The sequence below is a fragment of the Talpa europaea genome (assembly GCF_964194135.1).
Source record: "Talpa europaea genome assembly, chromosome: X".
Taxonomy (NCBI): domain Eukaryota; kingdom Metazoa; phylum Chordata; class Mammalia; order Eulipotyphla; family Talpidae; genus Talpa; species Talpa europaea.
This window is the reverse complement of record NC_140081.1, coordinates 28476677-28497377: the sequence shown is the minus strand read 5'-3', so window position 1 is coordinate 28497377 and position 20701 is coordinate 28476677. Positions and strand designations below refer to the sequence as shown.

Genomic DNA, 20701 nt, shown 5'->3' with positions numbered 1-20701 from the left:
TCCTATTCCTGTCATTTACCTGGGGGCTTTGCTGGTCTTTTCTGGATTGGGTAAAGTTCATTGAAAGACTCAGAAGGAAAAAAGATGAACACAGCTGAATGAAAATGAGTCTTTTCCTGTTAGCTTGACAAGAGGGGGGAAAAAGAAAGAAAAGAAGGAGAAGAAAGAACCAACTCCTCTCCTCTGCCTCTTCTTGGGTTTTAATATGAATTATTCCATACAAGTCCCTAGGCTAGAGGATCTATTTAAAGACGCCTGGCAGCATGAAGGGAGAGGGTAAAAATACAACTACCCTTTTGTCCATCAAAGGTTTTCTTTGGGAGGACATTAAGTGCATTCCTATTTTCCTCTCTGCCCCTGCCAGTGGCAACCATCCAGCTGGTAGTACCCACTCCTCACCCATCAGATCAGCAACTGTGAACTGTGTTCAAGTGCAGGAGAAGACAAAGGGTGGGGAACCCTTATGAAACGCCAGTGTGTGAGGAGTGGGAGAGGCTGGTTCTGAGAGGCATGCTGGCTTGGCTGGGCAGATCGCATGCTGTGAATTCACATACCCACACGTTTGAGATTTTGAGAAAGATTATGCCGATGGCATTATTTCTGATGCCAGCTGCCTCCACATCTGCACAGCTTTTTCTCATGTCCCAGCAACAGTTTGTTGGCACCGTTCATGCTCACTGTCCCCTTCCTTTGTCAGAGGATCTCAGAGTCTGAAAGGTGAGAATATACCACGGAGAGTCACGCCCCCTGCACCCATTTTCAATGGTCAGAAAATAACACCCTGAATGGGGTTCCCAGTCTGGAACAACTACTTTCTTGTTAGACAGAGTGCTGACTCAGAAAATTCAAAGAATGGGTAACTTCAGTTGGCAATATACCCTCCATGCCTATAATCAGGAATTCAGCCAATTGGGGTCCATTTCACCCTCATGTCAAAATTTGGATATAAACCTTGACTAGTAACTTTAACCTCAGCTCTATGAGATCTGCAGTAGATATATTTTTCTTCATCTTTTTCCACAAAAGCTAAGAATTTTTCAGACAATTTTCTCTCTTCCAAGGCCTGGCTCGATTCCAACATTTCCTTTTAAGCTATGATCCAACCAATTGCAATATGCTTTAAAAATGAAAGGGCAACAGGTTAATACATTCAAGAAAGTTGATAAGCTGTCAGAAAATGATCAGGGGTGACCTTTCAACATTGCCACAAACCAACAATAGCCCTAAACATGGAGTCTGTTCCCACCCGTCCATCAATAAGGAATAAAAATAGGAAGAGAGCAGGTCACGGTAGAAGTAACAAAAGAGAAGAAAGAAAAAGAGGAATGATTATTTTTGGTGTTTAAACTCTACCACTGCAGACTTTCAAATAGCACAATTTCAGAAAGAGAGGTTTTCCTTGATTTCTCCTATTCCATCCCAGGAAGAGGGGTTTGAAGTTCGAAGTTGCCTTCTTTACTTGACTTTAGAAAAGGAGGTCAACTCCTTCAGTGAAAAAATCCCCCATCCTCAACTCTCAATACAGATACACACATTCTTAGTATGTCCAAGAAGAATCAAAGAAATCCAACCTTTTGAAAAAACAAACATGAGACTTTATTTTGGGACTTGGTACATTTCTGTGATGTCTCCAAAATTATGGAATATTACTCTTTGTCAGAATTTAAATTTTTCTTTGGTGGTTGGAAATCCAAAGGTGGCCAAATAGAGTCATTGTAAGAAATCCAGTCATCAAAAGATGTAGCTGTCGCCTGCGTGGTTTAAGCACAGCAGAATTCAAACAGAAAGCCAACAGCCCAATTAAGTTCAGAGTTATTAAAAAAGTAGGAAACCCTATTTTAATTTGATTTCATTTTGATGTTGGTTTGCATCCACAAGTGTTCCAGATTACAGCAGGACTGAATTCAAGGTTCAAATCCCTCCATTGGGCAGAAGAGGTAAATTGAATGGGGAATGGAATGACAAAGTTGCCACTATTGTTTATGCGCCATTTCTAACTAAGGGCCCTACAGCTGTTAAGTGAGATCACTACCCACCATTCCAAAATGTTGTTGCAGGTGAGGAGATTTAAATGCAGTTTTGGAAACACTTCACTGGACACTTTGAAGAAAAGCCAACAAACTCATTTGGCTCCAGGGTGAACGGGAGCTTGTACCCAGAGCTGACATTGCTCACCTCCCTTCTCCTGAGTGCATGCCCAAGCCAGAGTTTCATGGCAGGGCAAGTGTCAAATGACAGGAGCACCTAGGTTCTCAGAACACTTGGCTACCTTTTCTTTCCCACAGGGATGAGATATGTTTTGGTGGGGCTGGTCCCCTGGGTCGGGTATCTCAGAACTTTCCAGCGTTCTTTCCAAAGGGTCTTAGTCTAGGTGACAGGCAAAAAGTGTCTCATTCCTCACATAAAAACCCCCCTTTCTAGGAGGAAATGCGTAAAGAGAAATAAATCTTCTTTTTCTGAAATTTTGCTCTTCAAAATTATTGAAAAGGCAGTGACAGATTTTGAACAGGAAAAATAATCCTTCCATCTCTTCTGTACTTCTGTGACTTCCTCTCTCCCTGTTTTTATTCCCAGTTGATGAAAGGATGGAAAGGAACTTCGTGTTTAGGCCTATTGATTTGTGGTGCCACAGAAAAACCACCCCTAAGCATTTTTTGACAGCTCATCACCACATCAATCACAGCTTTGAGTGGGCTGGCTAGATTTATAGAAATAATCCAAACTGCCAGAGAAAAGGATTCCAACTGTATCTTGGCTTCTTGACACATGGGTAATCAAGACCTGGTCATTTCCAATTTATGCAAGGTTTGTATTCTAAAAGTCAGTTATTCATGTTGACCATTAAGAAAAAAGAATGAATATATAGGAACTCACAGAAGACCAGGAAAGGGTTCAAGAGCTATACCCATTGGGGTGATCCCAGCCTCAGGCTTCCTCCCCTAACACAGAGCTTATATAGATACTTGACCAAGCAGAGTGCCTTGCTCTTGACTACTAGGACTATCTTGATTCTATATCTGAAGAGAAAACAACTCTTCTAACCAACCTTCCTCCTTGATACTAAACCAGACTGCCACAAATGGCGCCACAAAGGCATGAGGGCCTGTGGCTCAAACTCAGCTTAGGAATAAGGGTCATTCACCAAAAAGGGCAGAAGACACAGAATTTGGCCTGTGTCATCATCAAATTAAAGAAACCTAATTCTAATTACTCAGCAATCAAAAAAGATAAACTCATGCAATTTGCAGCAACATGGATGGAGCTTGAAGGGATCATGCTCAGTGAAATAAGCCAGAAAGAAAAAGAAAAATACCGGATGGGCTCACTCATAGGAGGAATTTAGAAAGCCTAAATAAGGGACCAGGAAAAAGACTAATTATAATAAAGTAAAAATCAAAATCAACAAGCAGCTATAAACCAGAAACACACTATGAAGGGTGGGTATAGGAGGGATTAGGGTCAAAATAAGGGGGGTGGGAATTGTAGGAGGAATATAGCCAAGATAAAAATGCATACATTTTGCAAAAATGAAAAATTATGTAAGAATTATATAAAATAAAATAAATAAAAAGAAAACTTAAATAAGAGACCAGGAATAAGACTAATTATAATAAAGTAAAAATCAAAATCAACAAGCAACTATAAACCAGAGACACACTACGGGGAGCGGGAGGAGGAAGTGGCAGCAAAGCAAGGGGGGTTGGGAATTGTATGGGGACTATATCCAAGATGAAAATGCAGACATTGTGCAAAAATGAAAAATGATGTAAAAATATACAAAATTTAAAAAATAATAATAAATAATTTTTTAAATTATAGTTACATTAAAAAAAATCTAATTCTAGCATTATTGGCTACTATTAGCTTTTTTCCCTCCCCATTTGGTGGAGACTGGAAAGGAATCCTATAAATTAAAAGACAGCTTTCAGAGAAATAAGAACTGTTTAAATACCTGTTAACTGCTTCCTATTGTTAACAGCATATTATGAATTTATAAGCCATATTAATATTAGTATATTGTAAGCACTGAGTCAATAGGTTGTTAAGGGCTGTTTTTATTTCAGGCCACCAAGATGGACTCAACACAGAGCAAATTCTTGCAGCTCAGCCTTCTGTGTTGCCTCAAGCACAGCATTAGAACTTGTTTGGAATATTTTTAATAGCTTCTTAGATAAGGAAGGAACTCTTCCTACAGGATTGTATTTGGGAATTTGTAACCCCAAAGCAGGTGCTGTGGTCTAAAAACTTGGATATAGTTAAAGAATATTAGAAATGGATAGAACTAGAGAAGCATGTACATCCACCCATTCATTTGGAAGTGAGGAAATTGAGTCCTAGAAAAGGCAAGTGACTTGCTCAAGATCACACTGCCAATGATGGGAGGGGAAGGCACAGAGTTTTGGGTTCCTCAGACCAGCCTTCATTCTAGCACAGCAAGCAACATTAGAATGTTCTTTTGGTTTGAGAATGTAGTGGAATTGTTATTCAACCTTTATGACAAATGAGTACGAAACACCGGGACATGAGACAGTAACAACAAAGACTAGAAATGGGCTTGGAGATGAAGAGATGAAAGTTATAGGTTAAGTCAGAGTTTGGAGACCAGCGGGAGGTTCCTCTTGGTTTCCTGCATATCAGGATTTTAAGTTTCAGTCAGTCTCAAGGTCAAGTCCTCCCACATCAGTCCTTCCCCAAACAGTAAAACTCTTCAAGTCAAGGAAACACACACAGGTGGAAACCCAGAAATTTACTTCCATTCCTAGTCCTTTTTTGCACCCCTATTTACCCCAATGTTATGATTTATTGTTTCTTTGCTGAGCTATATTGTGCCTTCCCTTCTGTTTCTTCCATCTCTTTTTCTCCATCACCACCACTACTGCTGAGTTAGCCTGCCCTGGATTAGCAAAGCAGGTCAGGAGAATACAGAATCCTATCACAACCTGGAGGACTATTGTCTCATCGCTAGGACGCCATCTTCTTTCTAAGGGAGAGGAGCTAAAGTGGCACTATGGGGGGCAGGCATAGCCTCATTTGCGACCTCCACCTTTGGCTGTAGAATAGATCCCAGGAGGTGACAAGAGTAGAAGCCACTCCCTCCTGATGGACCTTGTGGCTGCCCATCCTGGGAGATACCTGGCACTGGCAAGCTGGCGTCTTGGCAGAGTTATCATCGATAGTGTGGCTTCTGGGTTAGCCCATGTTTGGCTTCTTGGACGTTACTGATGTGCTGCCAGGTAGGGGTAATATTAAAAATCATTCATTGAGTGCACAGAATGCTTTATAAAGTCCAACATGCTGTTTACAGTTTATAAGTTAAGTGCCTTGGGAAAAGGCATCTGACTTATTCTCCAAGGCATCTTGTTGACTAGATTCAATAGGAATCCCTTGAGTTCCTGGGAAGGGACTACTTAGCGCTTCACACTCTCTGATTAGACCTAGGGTTTCATGCTTTTGTAATCCTAGTTTGGAGTGTTATCTAGTGGCAAGCTTTCTTCTTCGTGTAAACCTTTCATTTTACAGGCAATTCCTTTAAGAGAAGCTCTATGTTCTGTCATCTTTACCTCACTCATGCCTAATATGATTGTCTTAAATTATAGCAAATATCAAATAATTCTGTTACACTGACGCCATTCCAATGTCATTATGTTTTATCTGCTTAACTTGATCTTCTTTGAAATGATGCATTGCATGTTGGATACAAATTAGACATTAACGGAGCTTATTATCAACGTGTCCAAAAAATTACCCAGGAAAACAGCAGGTTGAGACTGCTTATGGCTACATGCACTGAAAGAGAGAATTAGAATAGGACCTATTTTTTTTCCCCAACCCTTAACTCTCATTTGTTAGAGCAAAATGAGAAGCGTAGTGGGTCCTCAATTAATAGGTGTTAAATAGATATTTGTTAAAGGAAGCCATGGGAGGCAGTACCTGCATACATTAGTACTAAAAGCAGTCGGGAGGAAATTTGGATACTGAAGCTCGACACCCTCTTGCTTGGCAAGCAGCCGAAGAATAAGACCACTCTTGGCACATGTCATTTTTATTACCCTGTAGCTGCAGTAACTTATATGAAACTAGCACTTTACCTTCTGCCAGGAAGAAGGTCAGCCTGAGAGTCAATTGATCTGTGGACACAACACCATCTCTCCCCTGGACACTGGGTCCTCTGTAAGCTCTGCTATATTATTTCCCTGAGAATGACAGGTGGAGAAATCTGGGCACCAGTTGTTCTTTTCCACTGGTATTGCTTGGAGGGTAGCTCCAAAGTCGGGCTTGACAACCTACGTGCTTCTTCTGCTGGCAGAGGCTCCACACTGGGGCTGTTAGAATGTGGGCTCTGTTCATCGGCCAAGTGCATGTCTCAGAGACTGGACCAGAGCATGGGGCAGCTCCAGGGCAAGACAGTCCCTTTCTCTCTCATTCAATCAATCAGTGGCCAGGTTGTGGTAGCATGGGATTTTATGTTACATGGTTTTAAAAATAGGAAAGCAAATAGGAATTAATTTTGAGAAAATGACAGAAGGTCCTAAAAGACAGGCTGCCATAAAAAGGGGTTCTTAGGTGATGTAAGTGTCTTTCACTCCTGATTTTCCTTTTGAACATGCACGCCGAACATTCTCATCAATGCAAGCTTGTACCAACACGATGTTAATACAGCTCCATTTAACATTAGTCTCTTCTTGAGCATTATGCTTATTTCTTCTTCAACACAACGATGTTGGTTCATTCAATTTGAACACTTAATGGCAAAAAACTCCAATGTTATGTTTTAAGAAATTTCCCTTTTTGTTTTGGATGCTCAGTGAGGTCTATTACATATTTATATTGTTCCTTGAATTCTTATTTCAGAGTTTAATATAAAAACTGAACAAAAATGTCATGCTTTGTGAATGTATTGAAAAACCTTACTATTTAGTGATGAAGCAACATTTCCTCTCATTCTTTATACTTTATTATTACTTCTAGGTGCAGGTTATTATTTTCTTTGGAAAGAATAGCAGATAAAGTTAGATTTTGTGTGACATTAGCTATCTCTTTATCAGTATAAACTTCATAATACTTCCTTGCAAGAGTTTTTATTCACCTTTTAAGGGGGGGGGGGAAATGTAGCTGTGCTTGCAATTCAGCATGAGGCTCATAGGTGGCAGTGGTGTACAAGAATGAAGCTGTCTATCTAGAAGTGTATTTCACTGAGACGAGCATGTCTTCACATATTTATAAGAAATAAAAATATAATACTATTAAATTACTCAAACTTGCACCAAAATTAAGCATCCATTAACTTAATTATTTTTAAGCCACACTGTCAAAAGAGAAAGTATTTTTTGAAAGAATCTATAAAGTACACAGTGAGAAGTCTTTCTCCTGTGCCCGTCCCCCAACTCCCACAAGTAAAATACAATCTTGGGTATCTTTCCAGAGATTTTTTGTGTAAATACAAATGAATAAAATTTATATTCTTATCCTTCCTCATTTTTAACACAAATCAGTACATAAGGTTTTGAACACATCTTTATATAGTTGCATAGTATTCTACTGTGTGAAAGCTGTGTATTTTAACCAGTCCCCCACTGATGGATATAATGTACTGTTTCCAATTCAATGTTATGACATCCAACGCTGCAGTGAATAACCAGATGCTTGTGTGATTTCATATGTAGGAGATTTCTCAGAAATGAATTTGCTGGGTCTAAATTACATACATTTGCAATTTTAATAGATATTGCTAAATTAACCTCTACAGAATTTATACCAATTTATACTGTGCTGTCTCCAAAATAGGAATATTTTCCTACAGCTTTGCCAACAGGGTGCATGATCAAATTGGAATCTTTGTAAATCTTATTGGTTGAACAAAATATCTCAAAGTACTTCAATTTTCATCTCTTTTAAATGAGGGAAGGTGCCCATCTTCCATATTTATATTTCCTTTTCTGTAGAGAAAGTGCAAATGCCAACAAATATAGCTCCACACATACATATATGTAGGGTTTTGTTGTGGATGCCATTGTTTATTTTTACCATCATGCCATACACGTTTTTCGTTCATTTACTTTGCTCTTCTAACCATACCGCCTGGTCGTGGCTCTGAAGGGAAGCTGCTGGCAATAAAGAGGGAAGGACTGGGCTGAAATGTCTACTTTTCCCATCATCCTTTTGTCATGGACTCCTGGGGGAAATAAGTGTAGACTGGAGTGGTGAAAGGAGAAATCTAATAAATCTTTTTCCTGAGACTAATTAAGGCTTCAAAGAGACAGATAACCACTTGGGATAATTTAGTCGAATTGAAAATCAGAAAATGGTCAGTAATATTACAGCCACTAACACTGGAACCTGACCAGACTCTGTCACTTTGAGCTGAAGTAGTGGTGAGTTTCAGTTTAATGTGCATGAGAAAACCTAGCATATGCAGCTGAAAAGAAAACAAAATATGCTCCTCTGCATCCTTTGCCAGTTTGGAGCTTTCAGATTGGGTTTGAACAATTTTAATGAGATACTGCCTTTTATCATGCACAAAAAATAAGCGGTGTGCTGTATGAAAATGTGGTAGCCTTAACTTTAGGATTATCTTCTGCATGTAGAGATGGCAGTAACTAAATCCTTAAGTATCAAGTGGTGGCATTTTAAAGAGAGCGGGCACTGCAGACACCTTCTCTTGCAAGTCTCCGCCTCTATAGTTGAAGAAAAGGAGACTGAAACAATTTAGATGACCCGTGTGAGGTTCCATAGCTAATTAATGGCAACGCTAGAGGCCAGGTAGGTCCCATATTACTGGTCCTGCAACTGATAGGACTTCCTTAAAAAATGCACATGCTGAGGTATTGCCATTGCTGGGGATACGCTGTTCTGAAGCAACCCTTTATCATACATCCCTTCTATTTGGGGTCACTTGCCCCAGACTCATAAGGAGATAAGTGGGTCTGAGGCCACTGTATTAGAGCAAAACCAATTGACTTGTATGGACTTGAATTTCTAACCTTGATCTTATCAACACTGACTTATTTATTCAGACTTTTCGTGAGTAGAAAGTTTTTAAAAAGTTGAATGGTAAACAAAACAATCAAGCTTTTATGTGAAATACCTTTGAAAGTTTTTCAGAAGCTTTAATTATCATGTTTCTTTTGTGTTGAATGCAATGTCAAGTCCCCCTAATTTTCCTAAATCTTTGAAAATATTTTGGATACTCTCTGCCTTCTGGTGTGATAAAAGGCATCAATATTTGGCTATATCTTGGGGTGGGGGGGTTGGTGAGGTGATTTGGGGAGATATTTCAACCCATTCCTCTTTCTAAGAGGAATGATTAAAAGAACAAGCAAAAACATTGTTGTTTAAAAGAATAAATAAATGGACCTTAAAAAAATAAATTAAAAAAAGAACAAGCAAATTTCAGGAAAACTGGTATAGCGTGCTCCCACTTTAATGAGTCTCTGCTCTGATGACTTCTTGCTTTCAAATTCTACCATGTGCTTAAGCTGCAAATACTCTGCCAAAGTATGTGACTGTTGGCAAATACATGTGTGTTGCCTTAACCACCCTGGAGGTCAGCTAGCAAAATGTGCATTTCAGATACAGTTTGTCATTGATGCTGGGTGGCATGGGGCTTAAAACAAAAAAACCAGGATGAGCCAAAGATCAGAATTGGAAAACCAGGTGGGTGGCTATGGACTTGGAAATGGAAAATAAGCTTCCTTGTGGGGCATGAGCTGTGTTCATCAGTGCTGACCTGTCTCCTCCCTAGCCTGTAAGCTAGTGCTGACACGAAATTTTATTGAATAACTGAATAGATACTCCTGTCCCCACCAGCCAGGAATAAGTGTGAGAACACCCAATTCAGTTATGTTGTGGCCAGAACTTCATGTTTAATCTACCATGGGTTCGAACTATTCTTGTTCCTAGGAATATGGTCTCCAGCAATCAAAGTCAATATATGCTTCCATAAAACCATTGTGTCTACCTCCAAATGGTCATAAATATGTAGCATAAGCTATGGGGTGGGTAGAGGTTGGGATGGATGACAGCTTATGCTAATAACACTCTAGAAACCAATATTCTCCACTCAAAATGACATGGAAAAATTATACTCCATACCTCCTGGGTTCCATTAGTGTTTCTGGGTAAATGTTTCTAGGGGAAATAATTTCTGTTTTCATTCCAGCTGTGCAACAGATACTGTGATGATGGATTGCAAGTGCAAAAAGTAAGACAGACTCCGGCATACAAAGGACAATGACAACAAGCAAGCTTCAGTCATATCCTGCCCTTTCCTTGAAAGGAACTGGATCCTAGGTGAAGACATTTCCAATTTTTAGTCCTCTGCCTCCCTCTACTGTTCCTCTTGAGAAGTTTTTTCCTCACAACAATGAGAAATCATGTACTAGCTGCATCTTTTTCTATGCTCTCCCTGCTGGCACTAATGGGAGATACAGGCAGCAAAACGGACAGCTCGTTCATGATGGACTCCGACCCTCGACGCTGCATGAGGCACCATTATGTTGATTCCATCAGTCACCCATTGTACAAGTGTAGCTCAAAGGTAAGACCAAGATGTCTGTGAGGATGGCATTACTTCTTGCAAACGAGAGAAGCCATCATTCTCTGTCAGGGAATGGAGAACAATGATCATATCCCAAACCTGATCTATATAGCTGGACCACCGGGCTTGTGGGAGAATCATGTTTTTAGGGTTTCCCATCATGCTCTACACTTTTGTCAGTAGAATCGCCTCATCAACTCTGTGCACGCTCAGCCACCTTCTCTTTTCAGGCTGCTCAATGCCAATAGGAAAGGCTGGAAGTTTCTCACAATACAGTTGTTGCTAAACATGACGTGGGTGTGTTTTGTCCCAGGATGTGAAATTGATGAGTAGTCGTGTCCTTTTTCAAGAAAGGAAAATGGAGTCTGCAAGTTATCATAACTCTTTCAACCTCCACCAGCAATAAAGAGGAAGAGAATGCAAGAAATATGATTCAGCAATGAAATGTCCTCCTTGGGAAACTCTTTAGACAGTTTCCTGGGTAAATAATTGGTCACTGGATTGGGGTCCAAGCTTTCCTTCACCTGCCATGTTTATGTTAAAATAATTCCAAAAGATAAATGGTGATCTGATCATTTATCATTTTGATATTGATTGTCCAAGTCATTCTTTTTTTTTAAAGATTTTATTTATATATTTATTATTTTTGCATAGAAGAACTGGGGTGCAGGCCAGAGGTGTGGGGAGGGTGAGAGGATTCACCAGAGCCAGAGCGGGAAGCAGAACAGGCAAATTGACTGAAATACATTGCTGAGGGGAGCAGCGGGCAAGACGGGAGAGGTCTGCTGTGCCATGTGGGTAGCTCCCCAGCCGGAAATAGAACTCAGGCTATAATAGTGACAGCGTTGAGACTTAACCCCTAGGTCACCAGGGAGGTCCTCCAAGTCATTCTTATTAGGAGTAGATAGTATGTTTATTGCATAGGTAACCGATACCTGTGAAGCCTCAATGCTGAGATAAGGTATATGAAAGAATACCAAGTTTCTGAGACCACTGAAAGTGTCCAGCCACATGGACCACCCAGAAAGGATCCACACAATAGGGCAGAACAGATTGAGAACAAGAGTTCTCATGACTATCACTGTTCCCAAACATCCCCATGAATGAAATTTGTCCCTGTTAGTAAGAATTGTTTAGTTCAACCTCAGAGACTTTCACTTTTAGTCCTAACACTAAACCCACTTAAATATATTCATCTGGATAATATTTTTTTAATTACCAGTATAATTAAGAATTTTTATAATATCAGCCACCAGAATTAAAACCATATAAGTTCATCTCACCACCCTCTATTTAAACTCTATTTAAAAGCATGACAATGTTAGTCTGCCTTTAAAAATTCCATAAGTTCTCTGGTTATAGCTCAATGACTTGTTTTAGTTTGGGATCATCAGAATTTGAGTTAAATCACTTTAACCATTATATGAATAATATCTAAGACTGTGGGAAAAAATAGAGACTTTCCACTTAAGAAAAACTTTCTGGCTCTTATTTGTATTTATAGAACTAAAAAAAGGAGTAAATAGATAAACTTAAATTTTTGCAAGACTGCACTCCCTTCTTAGGAAGAAAAAAAAAATGAAAACAAGTTGAGAAAAAAATGGGAAGTGTTTTTACAACTGTGATTTCTCAGAAATCGTAAGCCTGAGAGAGGTTGACTGGAGCAATTATTAGCTGCTCCTCCCTTCCCCCCACAGAAGGAGCTAGCACTACTATTTAGTGTGTCATATTCCACGGATGACTTCTCCTTCTGTTGACTTGTCCCTCCATAAGCACATTTTTTGAAAGTGAATTAAAGTAACTTCAAAGAAACGGTGGATGTGATGATGGGGGGAACAGAGAAATAAGAGCATCTCTAAAACCTAGAGAACAATCTGGAAAGGTCTGGCGAAATGATGGAGGAGTGCCTTAGCAATTATCACATTCAAGGGAGGTCAAAGGATATGTCACTAGCTCAAACCTAACAAATTCACAGTACTTGAATGTGAGTGCTAGAAGTGGACTTTAACCTACCTTTCATCATCCTTGGTTCTCCCAGCATGCCACAGTAAATAACAGCACAAGGTTGTGATAGTAAGAGAAATGTTTGTAATTTCATGGGAACAATCTGTTTTCAAACATTCCAAACTATCCCAAATATAGCAATAGTTTTGTGTAAGTGGTGCTTGTAATTATAAACCTTTCTTTCTTGGCCACAAAACATGCCTGGCAGAATCTTAACCACCCAGACCTCTTCTGGATTAGATTTTCTCTATGTATCCAGGAACAAAAACTATTTTTCTTGTTGCAGTATTCTATAATTCTTAATTCTCGCAGACTCAGGCTGATCTTCTCTCTAATGGATCTCATTTAATGAAATTGCTTGCCTTTATAGACTTGGGATAAAACTTGGAGCCTGTATTTAGAAAATAGCAGTATGGGATTTTCCAAAGAGAAGACTAGGGTAGATTCTTCCTCTCTGCAAAAATTTCCCCTGAACATGATGTCCAAAGACTATTATTTACTACAGACATGCTTGCCATTTGCTTGTCAATTGTTACTGCTTCCTGCCTTAAATTTAGCTAACCCCGGGAAGGCAGATAAAGGGAATTACATGATCCAGGCTCCAGGAAGGGAAGCCGTCGTCATGAGTACCTGATATGGTCAGTGATCTGATCACTACCCCCAAATTTGTGATGGAAGACATTATCATTCCTATTTTACCCAGAAGGCAAACTGAAACCTGAGAGAAGTATTAAGTTGGTTGATCCATGTTATTTAGCCTTGGAGAGGCAATATCTGCTTCTGATGAGCATTCAGCTTTTGATGACTTGGATCCTCATATTGGAGGTTTGCAAGTAGAATGTAGGAGCCACTGCTTAGAAGTGCAGGCTCATTCTCCAATCTACTGGATACTAAGATGTAGAATCAGCAATTTTTCTAGAAAAAAGATTTTATAGTGAATGCTTTTCTGGGAGCCTTCCATAAGATTGTCTATTCCCTTTGGCTCTGAACTTGCCGCTGGCCAGATGGCCTATCACCCATCTCCTAGCAATTCAGGAAAAAGTTTAGGTGGTGTCAGGCAGCAAAGATCGACCAGAGTCATCCACCCAGGAGATATTGATAGATTAGGATGCAACTGGTAGCATTTCCATAGGGACAACTTGTAGGATTTACTACAAAAGATCCTGGGGGTGGGAAGTTCGTTTATAATCTTCCCTGCAATTCTGAGTGAGTAAGGGCTGCAAAAAGTCAGTGTTTAGTGGAAATGAGTTGTCTGGGAAATCTTTAGGCAACTGGGGCACCCTGGTCTTTGAAGTTAGAGAGGCCTGGTTTCAAAATCTAGCTCGCCAGTTTGCCGAATGAGTGATTTTGTGGGAAGCGAAGTGATGTTCTGTAGTGCGTCAATTTCGCCCGCGAAAAATGGAGCTAAAGGTGTGGGTATAGGTATTGGTGACAATATAAAGTATCCAACATAGTAGATCACAGACATGAACACATGATATTATGATCTTAATAATGAAGTTATAAATTGGACAGGTGTTTAAATTCACTTTTCTATTTTAGTCACTACCAACACTTCAATAACTCTTGGGATCTCCCATAGCCTTAAAGGATTAAGAAAATGAGCCTGACTCTGGTTCTTGTTAAACATAGAAACTAACAGGGCTGGGAGCAGGCAGTGTGCAGAAGAGCAGAGTAAATGCGAGCCACTGTGCTGAGTGCTAAGAGAGGGGAGGAAAGGGAAAAAAGAACCCGAGCCTGCTGTCTGGCCTCCCTTCCCAGGGGAGTGGAAGAAGGATGGACTAGATAAGGGTGAGTTCTGGATTTAGGCCAGGGGGTGTTTTCAGGAAAGGTCGGTTGGGCCCGTGAAGTCTAATTTGGGCAGGACTGGGAGATGGTGGCCTCCGACAAAGGGCACAGATCCAATGCATATGGTCCTGAACTCTGAAGGGTCCCTGGAGTAGCCACAAAGAAGGAGAATGGGTCTAGGATAAAGCCTAAGAAAATTCCCAAGGAGAGGGGCCTGATGTGCCAAGGACTGAGCCTCCACGTTGGAAAGGAGTGGTAGGATCCCCCAAACCGTTTTTGACTACTATCCACAAAGTTCATCACTCGGTAGGGAAAACAATGGCAGCCGAGAATATTGAGCTTATAACACAGTTACCTACTAGGGAGATATGACTTGATTTTTTTTTTTTTAATAAAAGGAACCTATTTATAAGGAATACCTGCTACATGCAGGCACTGTGTCAGTACTAGGGGCACAAAAGTAGAAAAGAAAAGACAGTCATTGTCCTCATTTTGCTTACAAAAGACTTCTGATGTCTGCGGGAGTGGTGAGGAGATTGAAAGCAGCAGATCCTGGCTGGGATTAGCTGAGCTTCCACCCACCCCTTCAAAGTTTTCCCTCACACCCTACTGTTTCATGCCCCTGCTTGCCATTTTGTTGATCCCCTCAGCCTGGCACAGACCCTTTTGAAGTTGACCTGGGTCCCTGGAGAGGAGCTGAACAGTCTTTTATGGAGAGTGCGGGTGAGAGAAGGAATGGGAGCAGCATGGGTGGGTATTGTTCCTGAGGAGAGAGGGGGTGCTCTGAGAGCGGCCATGAAATTAATTGAGAAAAAGGCAAAGATATCACTCCATTGGGGTAAAAGAGGCAAAACCTTCTCCTATATCAGGACAGGGGGGTCTTTATTCTGGCACTGATGGAGACCTCTAGTCATTGAGTGCTAACCTGAGCCAGAAATTCCCAGGGGCCTTTGGTGATAGTAAGAGTCTTTGGACAAGGAATGAAGAAAAGCATCTCTGTTTGGGTTTTCTCTCTCTCAGAAGATAGTTGTGTATTGCAGCCAGAGACATAACTGTCTAAGAACTGTGGTGGGTCACCAGAGATAAGGGCCTGAAGTCTCTGGGTGCAATCCTTGGTCTGGACCCAGGAATCACAGCTGGCCACAATCCTCAAAATATAGTCTGAACTCACTCGTGACCTACTTGAGCATTTTATGAAATTTGAAGATTTGATAGACTGCCTGCCTTGGTCAAACAATATAGCCCTATCACTGGGAGAGTGGGCTCGGGAATCAGGCTGTCTCGGTTCAGAACCCCCACTCTCCACAGTACAGCTGTCTCACTTTATGCTGGTAACATATCCTTGGCCTCCTAATGTCTTAAATTGTAAAATAGGAAGAGCTTACCTTTTGAAATAGTTGTTAAGGATCAAGCTGCCTATGAAGAGCTTGGCACAGTACTTGCTGCCTCTTAAATGTTCAATATAAGTTGCACATCATCATCATGATTATTCTTTTATTATAGCCCACGAGTCTTTTATTACTCTTAGCCTCAGCACATGGAAATCAGATTAAGGCACAAAGGAGTCTGTCCTTGAGCAAACATTGAACCTGGAAGCTCTTTTCTTATCAGAAGGAACTGGCTTGTACATCCCACTGGAGCCAAATGACTCCAAGGTTGAGGGGATAAAAAGAGGCTGCTGGAGTTTCTTAGCATCAGGCCATTTGTTTGGGGAACACAAGAGAGAAAAAGTTAAACTGGATCAAAGGCGGATAACATGTACCTGTCACTTGCTTGAGCTGAGAAGTCGGTGGAAGGTAATATGAGCAATTACTAACTGTTGTGCCCACTCATCTAACGGTGGCGCCCTCTGTGGATTCTCTGTCAAAAGAAGTCCATTTCCGTTTAGATAATGGAGCATGGTTATGATGTGTCCCAAAAAGCCCATAAGAAAAAGCAGACATGTCTGGCTCTGGTTATGATATGGTTTGAGTCAGATCAAAATAGATTAAAGAAGGGTGTAAATTGACTCATGCCTCAGGAAAACAACTTAATATCAGGAAGCAGGATATTATGGTGGTTTAGACCAGAGGGTGGTTTTCAACAGACTTAGGTTTCATTCCAACTCTGCCATTTACCAGTAATATGGGTTTGGACGAGTTATTTAAACTCTCTAAAACCACAGTTTCCTTGTCTGTAATAATAGTAAGATAATAATAGTGCCTTTCTCATAAGATTGTTATGAGGATTAAATGAGATTACATGCTGTAAGCACTCAATAAATGCTAGCTGTCACTGTTATTACTAGCTCAATGATCACTATCTAGAAATCCATCTAGACCAGAGCCTCTCAAACTTGAACAGGTCCAGAGTCTTTCTATTATAAGGATGGACACTAGCCCATCTGTACAGAGGGCAACTAGAATCTTAAGAGAAAGGCGGAATTTTTGGCCCTACCCTAGAACTACCCAATCACAATATACATAAACAATATCCATTGGGTTTACATGCACATAACAGTTTCAGAAGAATGGTTTGCAAGAAGTCAGGATGTGAAATGTATCACACTTCAGGTGAAACATGGCAGATACGAAAATGTAAGAGATCACAGTTAACCTGGATGGCAGATAATTATCCCTTCCCTTTCTTAATGGCACTCATTTATGGATCTTATCCACCAAATACCTGGTTTACCCTTTTAAAACACACACCAGAACTAGATTTTTATATTTTTTTCCAGTTTTGAGACGAGATCTGTATACTGGGACTCTCCCATAGAGAGTACTCATGTGTGTGTGTGCTGAGATCATCAGGGTCCAATAATTGTTTCACAGTTTTTATTTCGAGAGGTGGGTGTTTGGATCTGGCAGTGGAGTGTAGTTGGAATTTCATTAAGTAGAGTTATGAAAGAGGAAAGACATGAGCAAAGGGAAGAGGCAGGGAAATTTAGGGCAGTTCCAAAGTCATTAAGCTTGATGAAGCAGCAAGTGGGTGATGAAACTGAGAACAGTTGTAAGACTGAAAAGATACATCAAATCCAGATAAGGGAAGGCCTTAATCAAATACATCAAATCCAGATGAGGGTTGGGGATGGGCACCAGGGACTGGTCCATATGCTTCTGACCTCTGGTATAATCTTTTAAAATCTATTTCAGATCATGTTTGTTTGCCTATCACTGTGAAGAGCAGGCAAGATAGAACGGAAAAGCTTTAATAAAACTGTTTTATAAAAAAAAAAACAACAGTTTACAGCTGCCATTTTCCTTCTGCCTCTGTGATCTTTCAGTGAAAATAAATCAGTTGGAAGGTCCAACTTATTCTCACCAAGGCCCGCTGGTTGTTTCCTAGTATCTCGTATTCTCTTGCTGGTTGCTAAGAGATTGTTGGATTCATCCCAGCATCATCTCAGATAATGATGCTAATGATCTATAATTATCAGAAGTCAACCTCTCTTCCATTTGGAAAGATGGGCAGGCCATTTCCTCCTTAGTTGTTGGGTGTTTAATTCTGTCCTATAAGATGATGTCAGAGATAGTGGATGATTTTTTAATAATAACTGCTAATTCCTAAAATATCATGAGGTAAACAAACAAATAAATAAAAATACATGCCTCTAAAAAAAATGTCAAATTGGTTTATACATATATATGTATCTTCTAAATGGAATAGTTCCACTTTTGATGTGCTCATAGGTTCCAGATCGACAGGACAACTTTGTCTCCATTACTTAATATGAAACTCACCAAGAAAGACCCTCTCACATACACATGGGCCAATAATCTCAGGTTGCCCCCACCCTCTGTGCCCTAATATATACAGGGTTTTATAACCCAATGTATCAAGCTGCCCACTCTACCCCACCCATGACTGCCACTCCCAGAATGCCAAGATTTATGTATGGGATATGTTAACAAACTCTGGTCCATTACCTTAAGCCCTATGCAAAATATTTAGTGTGTGCTTATGTCCATTGTTCTGGGGATAACCTTGGTAATTTACATAATATTCTTAAATGAGTCTGTTGACTAAAGCCACATTAAAAGCCAATATAAAGAACATAGCCTCTGTTACTCCAGCCCAAACATTATTATCATCCTAACCTATCTTTGGAAAGGGAGATAGTGAGAATGAGTGTGTCCTAATATTTGTCCTAGAGGACTCTGAAGATTCAGTTCAACAAATCTCAGACTTTTCTACGTATAAGCCTCAGAGTGTGATTCCAAGGCCCAAACCATACCCAGTTCTGATATCATTCTCTTGCCTCAAATTGTAGTGCCCAGAGCATCTCTTCCTAGGCATCACTCAGGTGGTCCTGTTTTTCTTCTTCAGAAACCATATTCCTTTTCTCCAGCAACTGCCTACACAAAACCAAGTCCTTTTTTTCTGTATTCATTCTTTACTTATTCTGATTTCAATTTGGCATGATTTTCTGCATTTTCAGACTAGTAGAATTGGCAGTAGGCCATGGTAGACTACCACCCGTCGGAAGAAAATTTGCTTGTTCTTTGACTTTTGTTTGCACATCATGGTGCTGCTCCTTGTCCGGTGGTTCTAAAACACTCAGTGCACTTCTGACTGATCTAAGAGCTTTGAAACCACAAAAGTCTGGGCTCTATCCCCAAGGATTTTAATTCAAACTGAGACGGGGCAAGGTTGTTGACATTTTAAAGACAAGATCGCCATGTGATTCCCATGTACAACCTGGGTTGAGAGTCACTGGCCTAAACGGGCAGGAATTGGAAGACTATTGGGATTTTAATGTACTCTCCGGTACCTGGTTGAGACCTTGGCATCCCCACAGGGTAACTGCTTCTCTTCTCTCCCCAGATGGTGCTCTTGGCCAGATGTGAGGGCCATTGCAGCCAGGCATCACGCTCAGAGCCCTTGGTGTCCTTCAGCACTGTCCTCAAGCAACCCTTCCGCTCTTCCTGTCACTGCTGCCGGCCCCAGACCTCCAAGCTGAAGGCACTGCGGCTGCGCTGCTCAGGGGGCATGAGGCTCACCGCCACCTACCGGTACATCCTCTCCTGTCACTGTGAGGAGTGCAGCTCTTGAGACCAGCTGTTGAGTGACTTCTGGATGGCACGACCTCCCCACTCCCCCAGGCGGTCCAACCGACCAGAGAAGGACTGGCAAAACAACAGTTAAGGCAAAAAAAAGATGCAGCAATTCCCACTGGATTCTGCATATTCTAGTAATAAAGACTTTACATGCTTGTTGACAGAGAGAGAAACTCTGGGAACTTGTTTTCCATTCCCATTTCTGTTCCCTGATACAATTTCTTTTGGTTCCTTTTCAGATTCAAACTTTTTTCCCCTTGGTGCTGAATGCTGTTTGCATTTCCAACAACTCAGCATTAGTGGAAAAGTGGGCCCCCACGCAAGAGTGGGCAGGCTGGCACTGTTTGGAGAAGACTAGGAAAGCACTCAGTTTGGAAAGCAGGAAAGCCCAACTCTTTTGGGGACATCACTTTTTTTTCTTTCAGTTTTGTCATTTGGTCTAAGGTCACCATTGCTGCTGAAGGTTAGCAATTTCAAATTCCAGGCACCAAGCATGTGGATATGTTTAACTGGGTTCACTCACAGCCAGCTAACAAACATTAAAATAACTAACAGGAAGATTCTCTCATGTGACGCTGAAACTCCTGATAGCTGTAATTATTATTCAGAAATGCCTTTGGGGAAGTAAAAGCAGCATAAAGGACTTGTCACCCGAAGCCTTTCTCAGATAAATTATGGTAAAACTTTGTTAAGAGAGTAGACATTTAGAGACAGACACAAACACAGATCCTACACCAACTTTGGAAAAGGCATATATGTATTTGTGGCATGGAGAATGCACTATACTCATGCATGCAAATTAGACAACAAAGTATGAATTTATTTGTGGGTGTGCTATAGCTTTAGCCATGTTGCTGACGTCATTCTTTAACACCCACTTGTCCATGTGAAACTTGCTGCCAAAATGGTGGCTTGGCTCACATTCTGAACATTTGGTTCAAATATATTTTGGTCCTTGAACCTCAAAATATGAATTATTTCCATGTTTTGAAATAAAAAGAGACTATCTTCAAAATTTTGTTGTGTAAGTATTGTATTTTCCTACTCATTGTAGGGTTCATCTTAGAATGATGCATCCCTTTAATGTGGGAGAGGGTCCAGAAAAAGAGGGAGGTCGTGTTCTAGAAAGCATGGCGGGAACATTTTTTTTTTTTTTTTGCAATCAATATACTAGGTTGGTGGGGGGGTCTATAAAATTTGCCTTTTAGTCTCAGAATTTAATTTGTGGAGTGAGCCCAAAATCTGATGCAGTCTGGCTTCCTTACTGTGGAATGAAATAAAGAAGTCACCTCCTTTTTAATCTCTTCACTTTTCTCAGAAAAGAATAAGTGTC

The 20701-nt window shown here is 40.6% G+C and overlaps 1 protein-coding gene across 1 annotated transcript; it reads left to right on the top strand.

Moving 5' to 3' along the window:
- Positions 1–10363: 10363 nt before the first annotated feature.
- NDP (norrin cystine knot growth factor NDP) lies at positions 10364–19363 on the top strand (the record flags this gene model as incomplete). The annotated part of the gene is made up of 2 exons (XM_084259175.1): positions 10364–10537; positions 19136–19363. The coding sequence occupies 2 exons, from the start codon at positions 10364–10366 to the stop codon at positions 19361–19363; spliced, it is 402 nt and encodes a 133-aa protein (XP_084115301.1).
- Positions 19364–20701: the final 1338 nt, after the last annotated feature.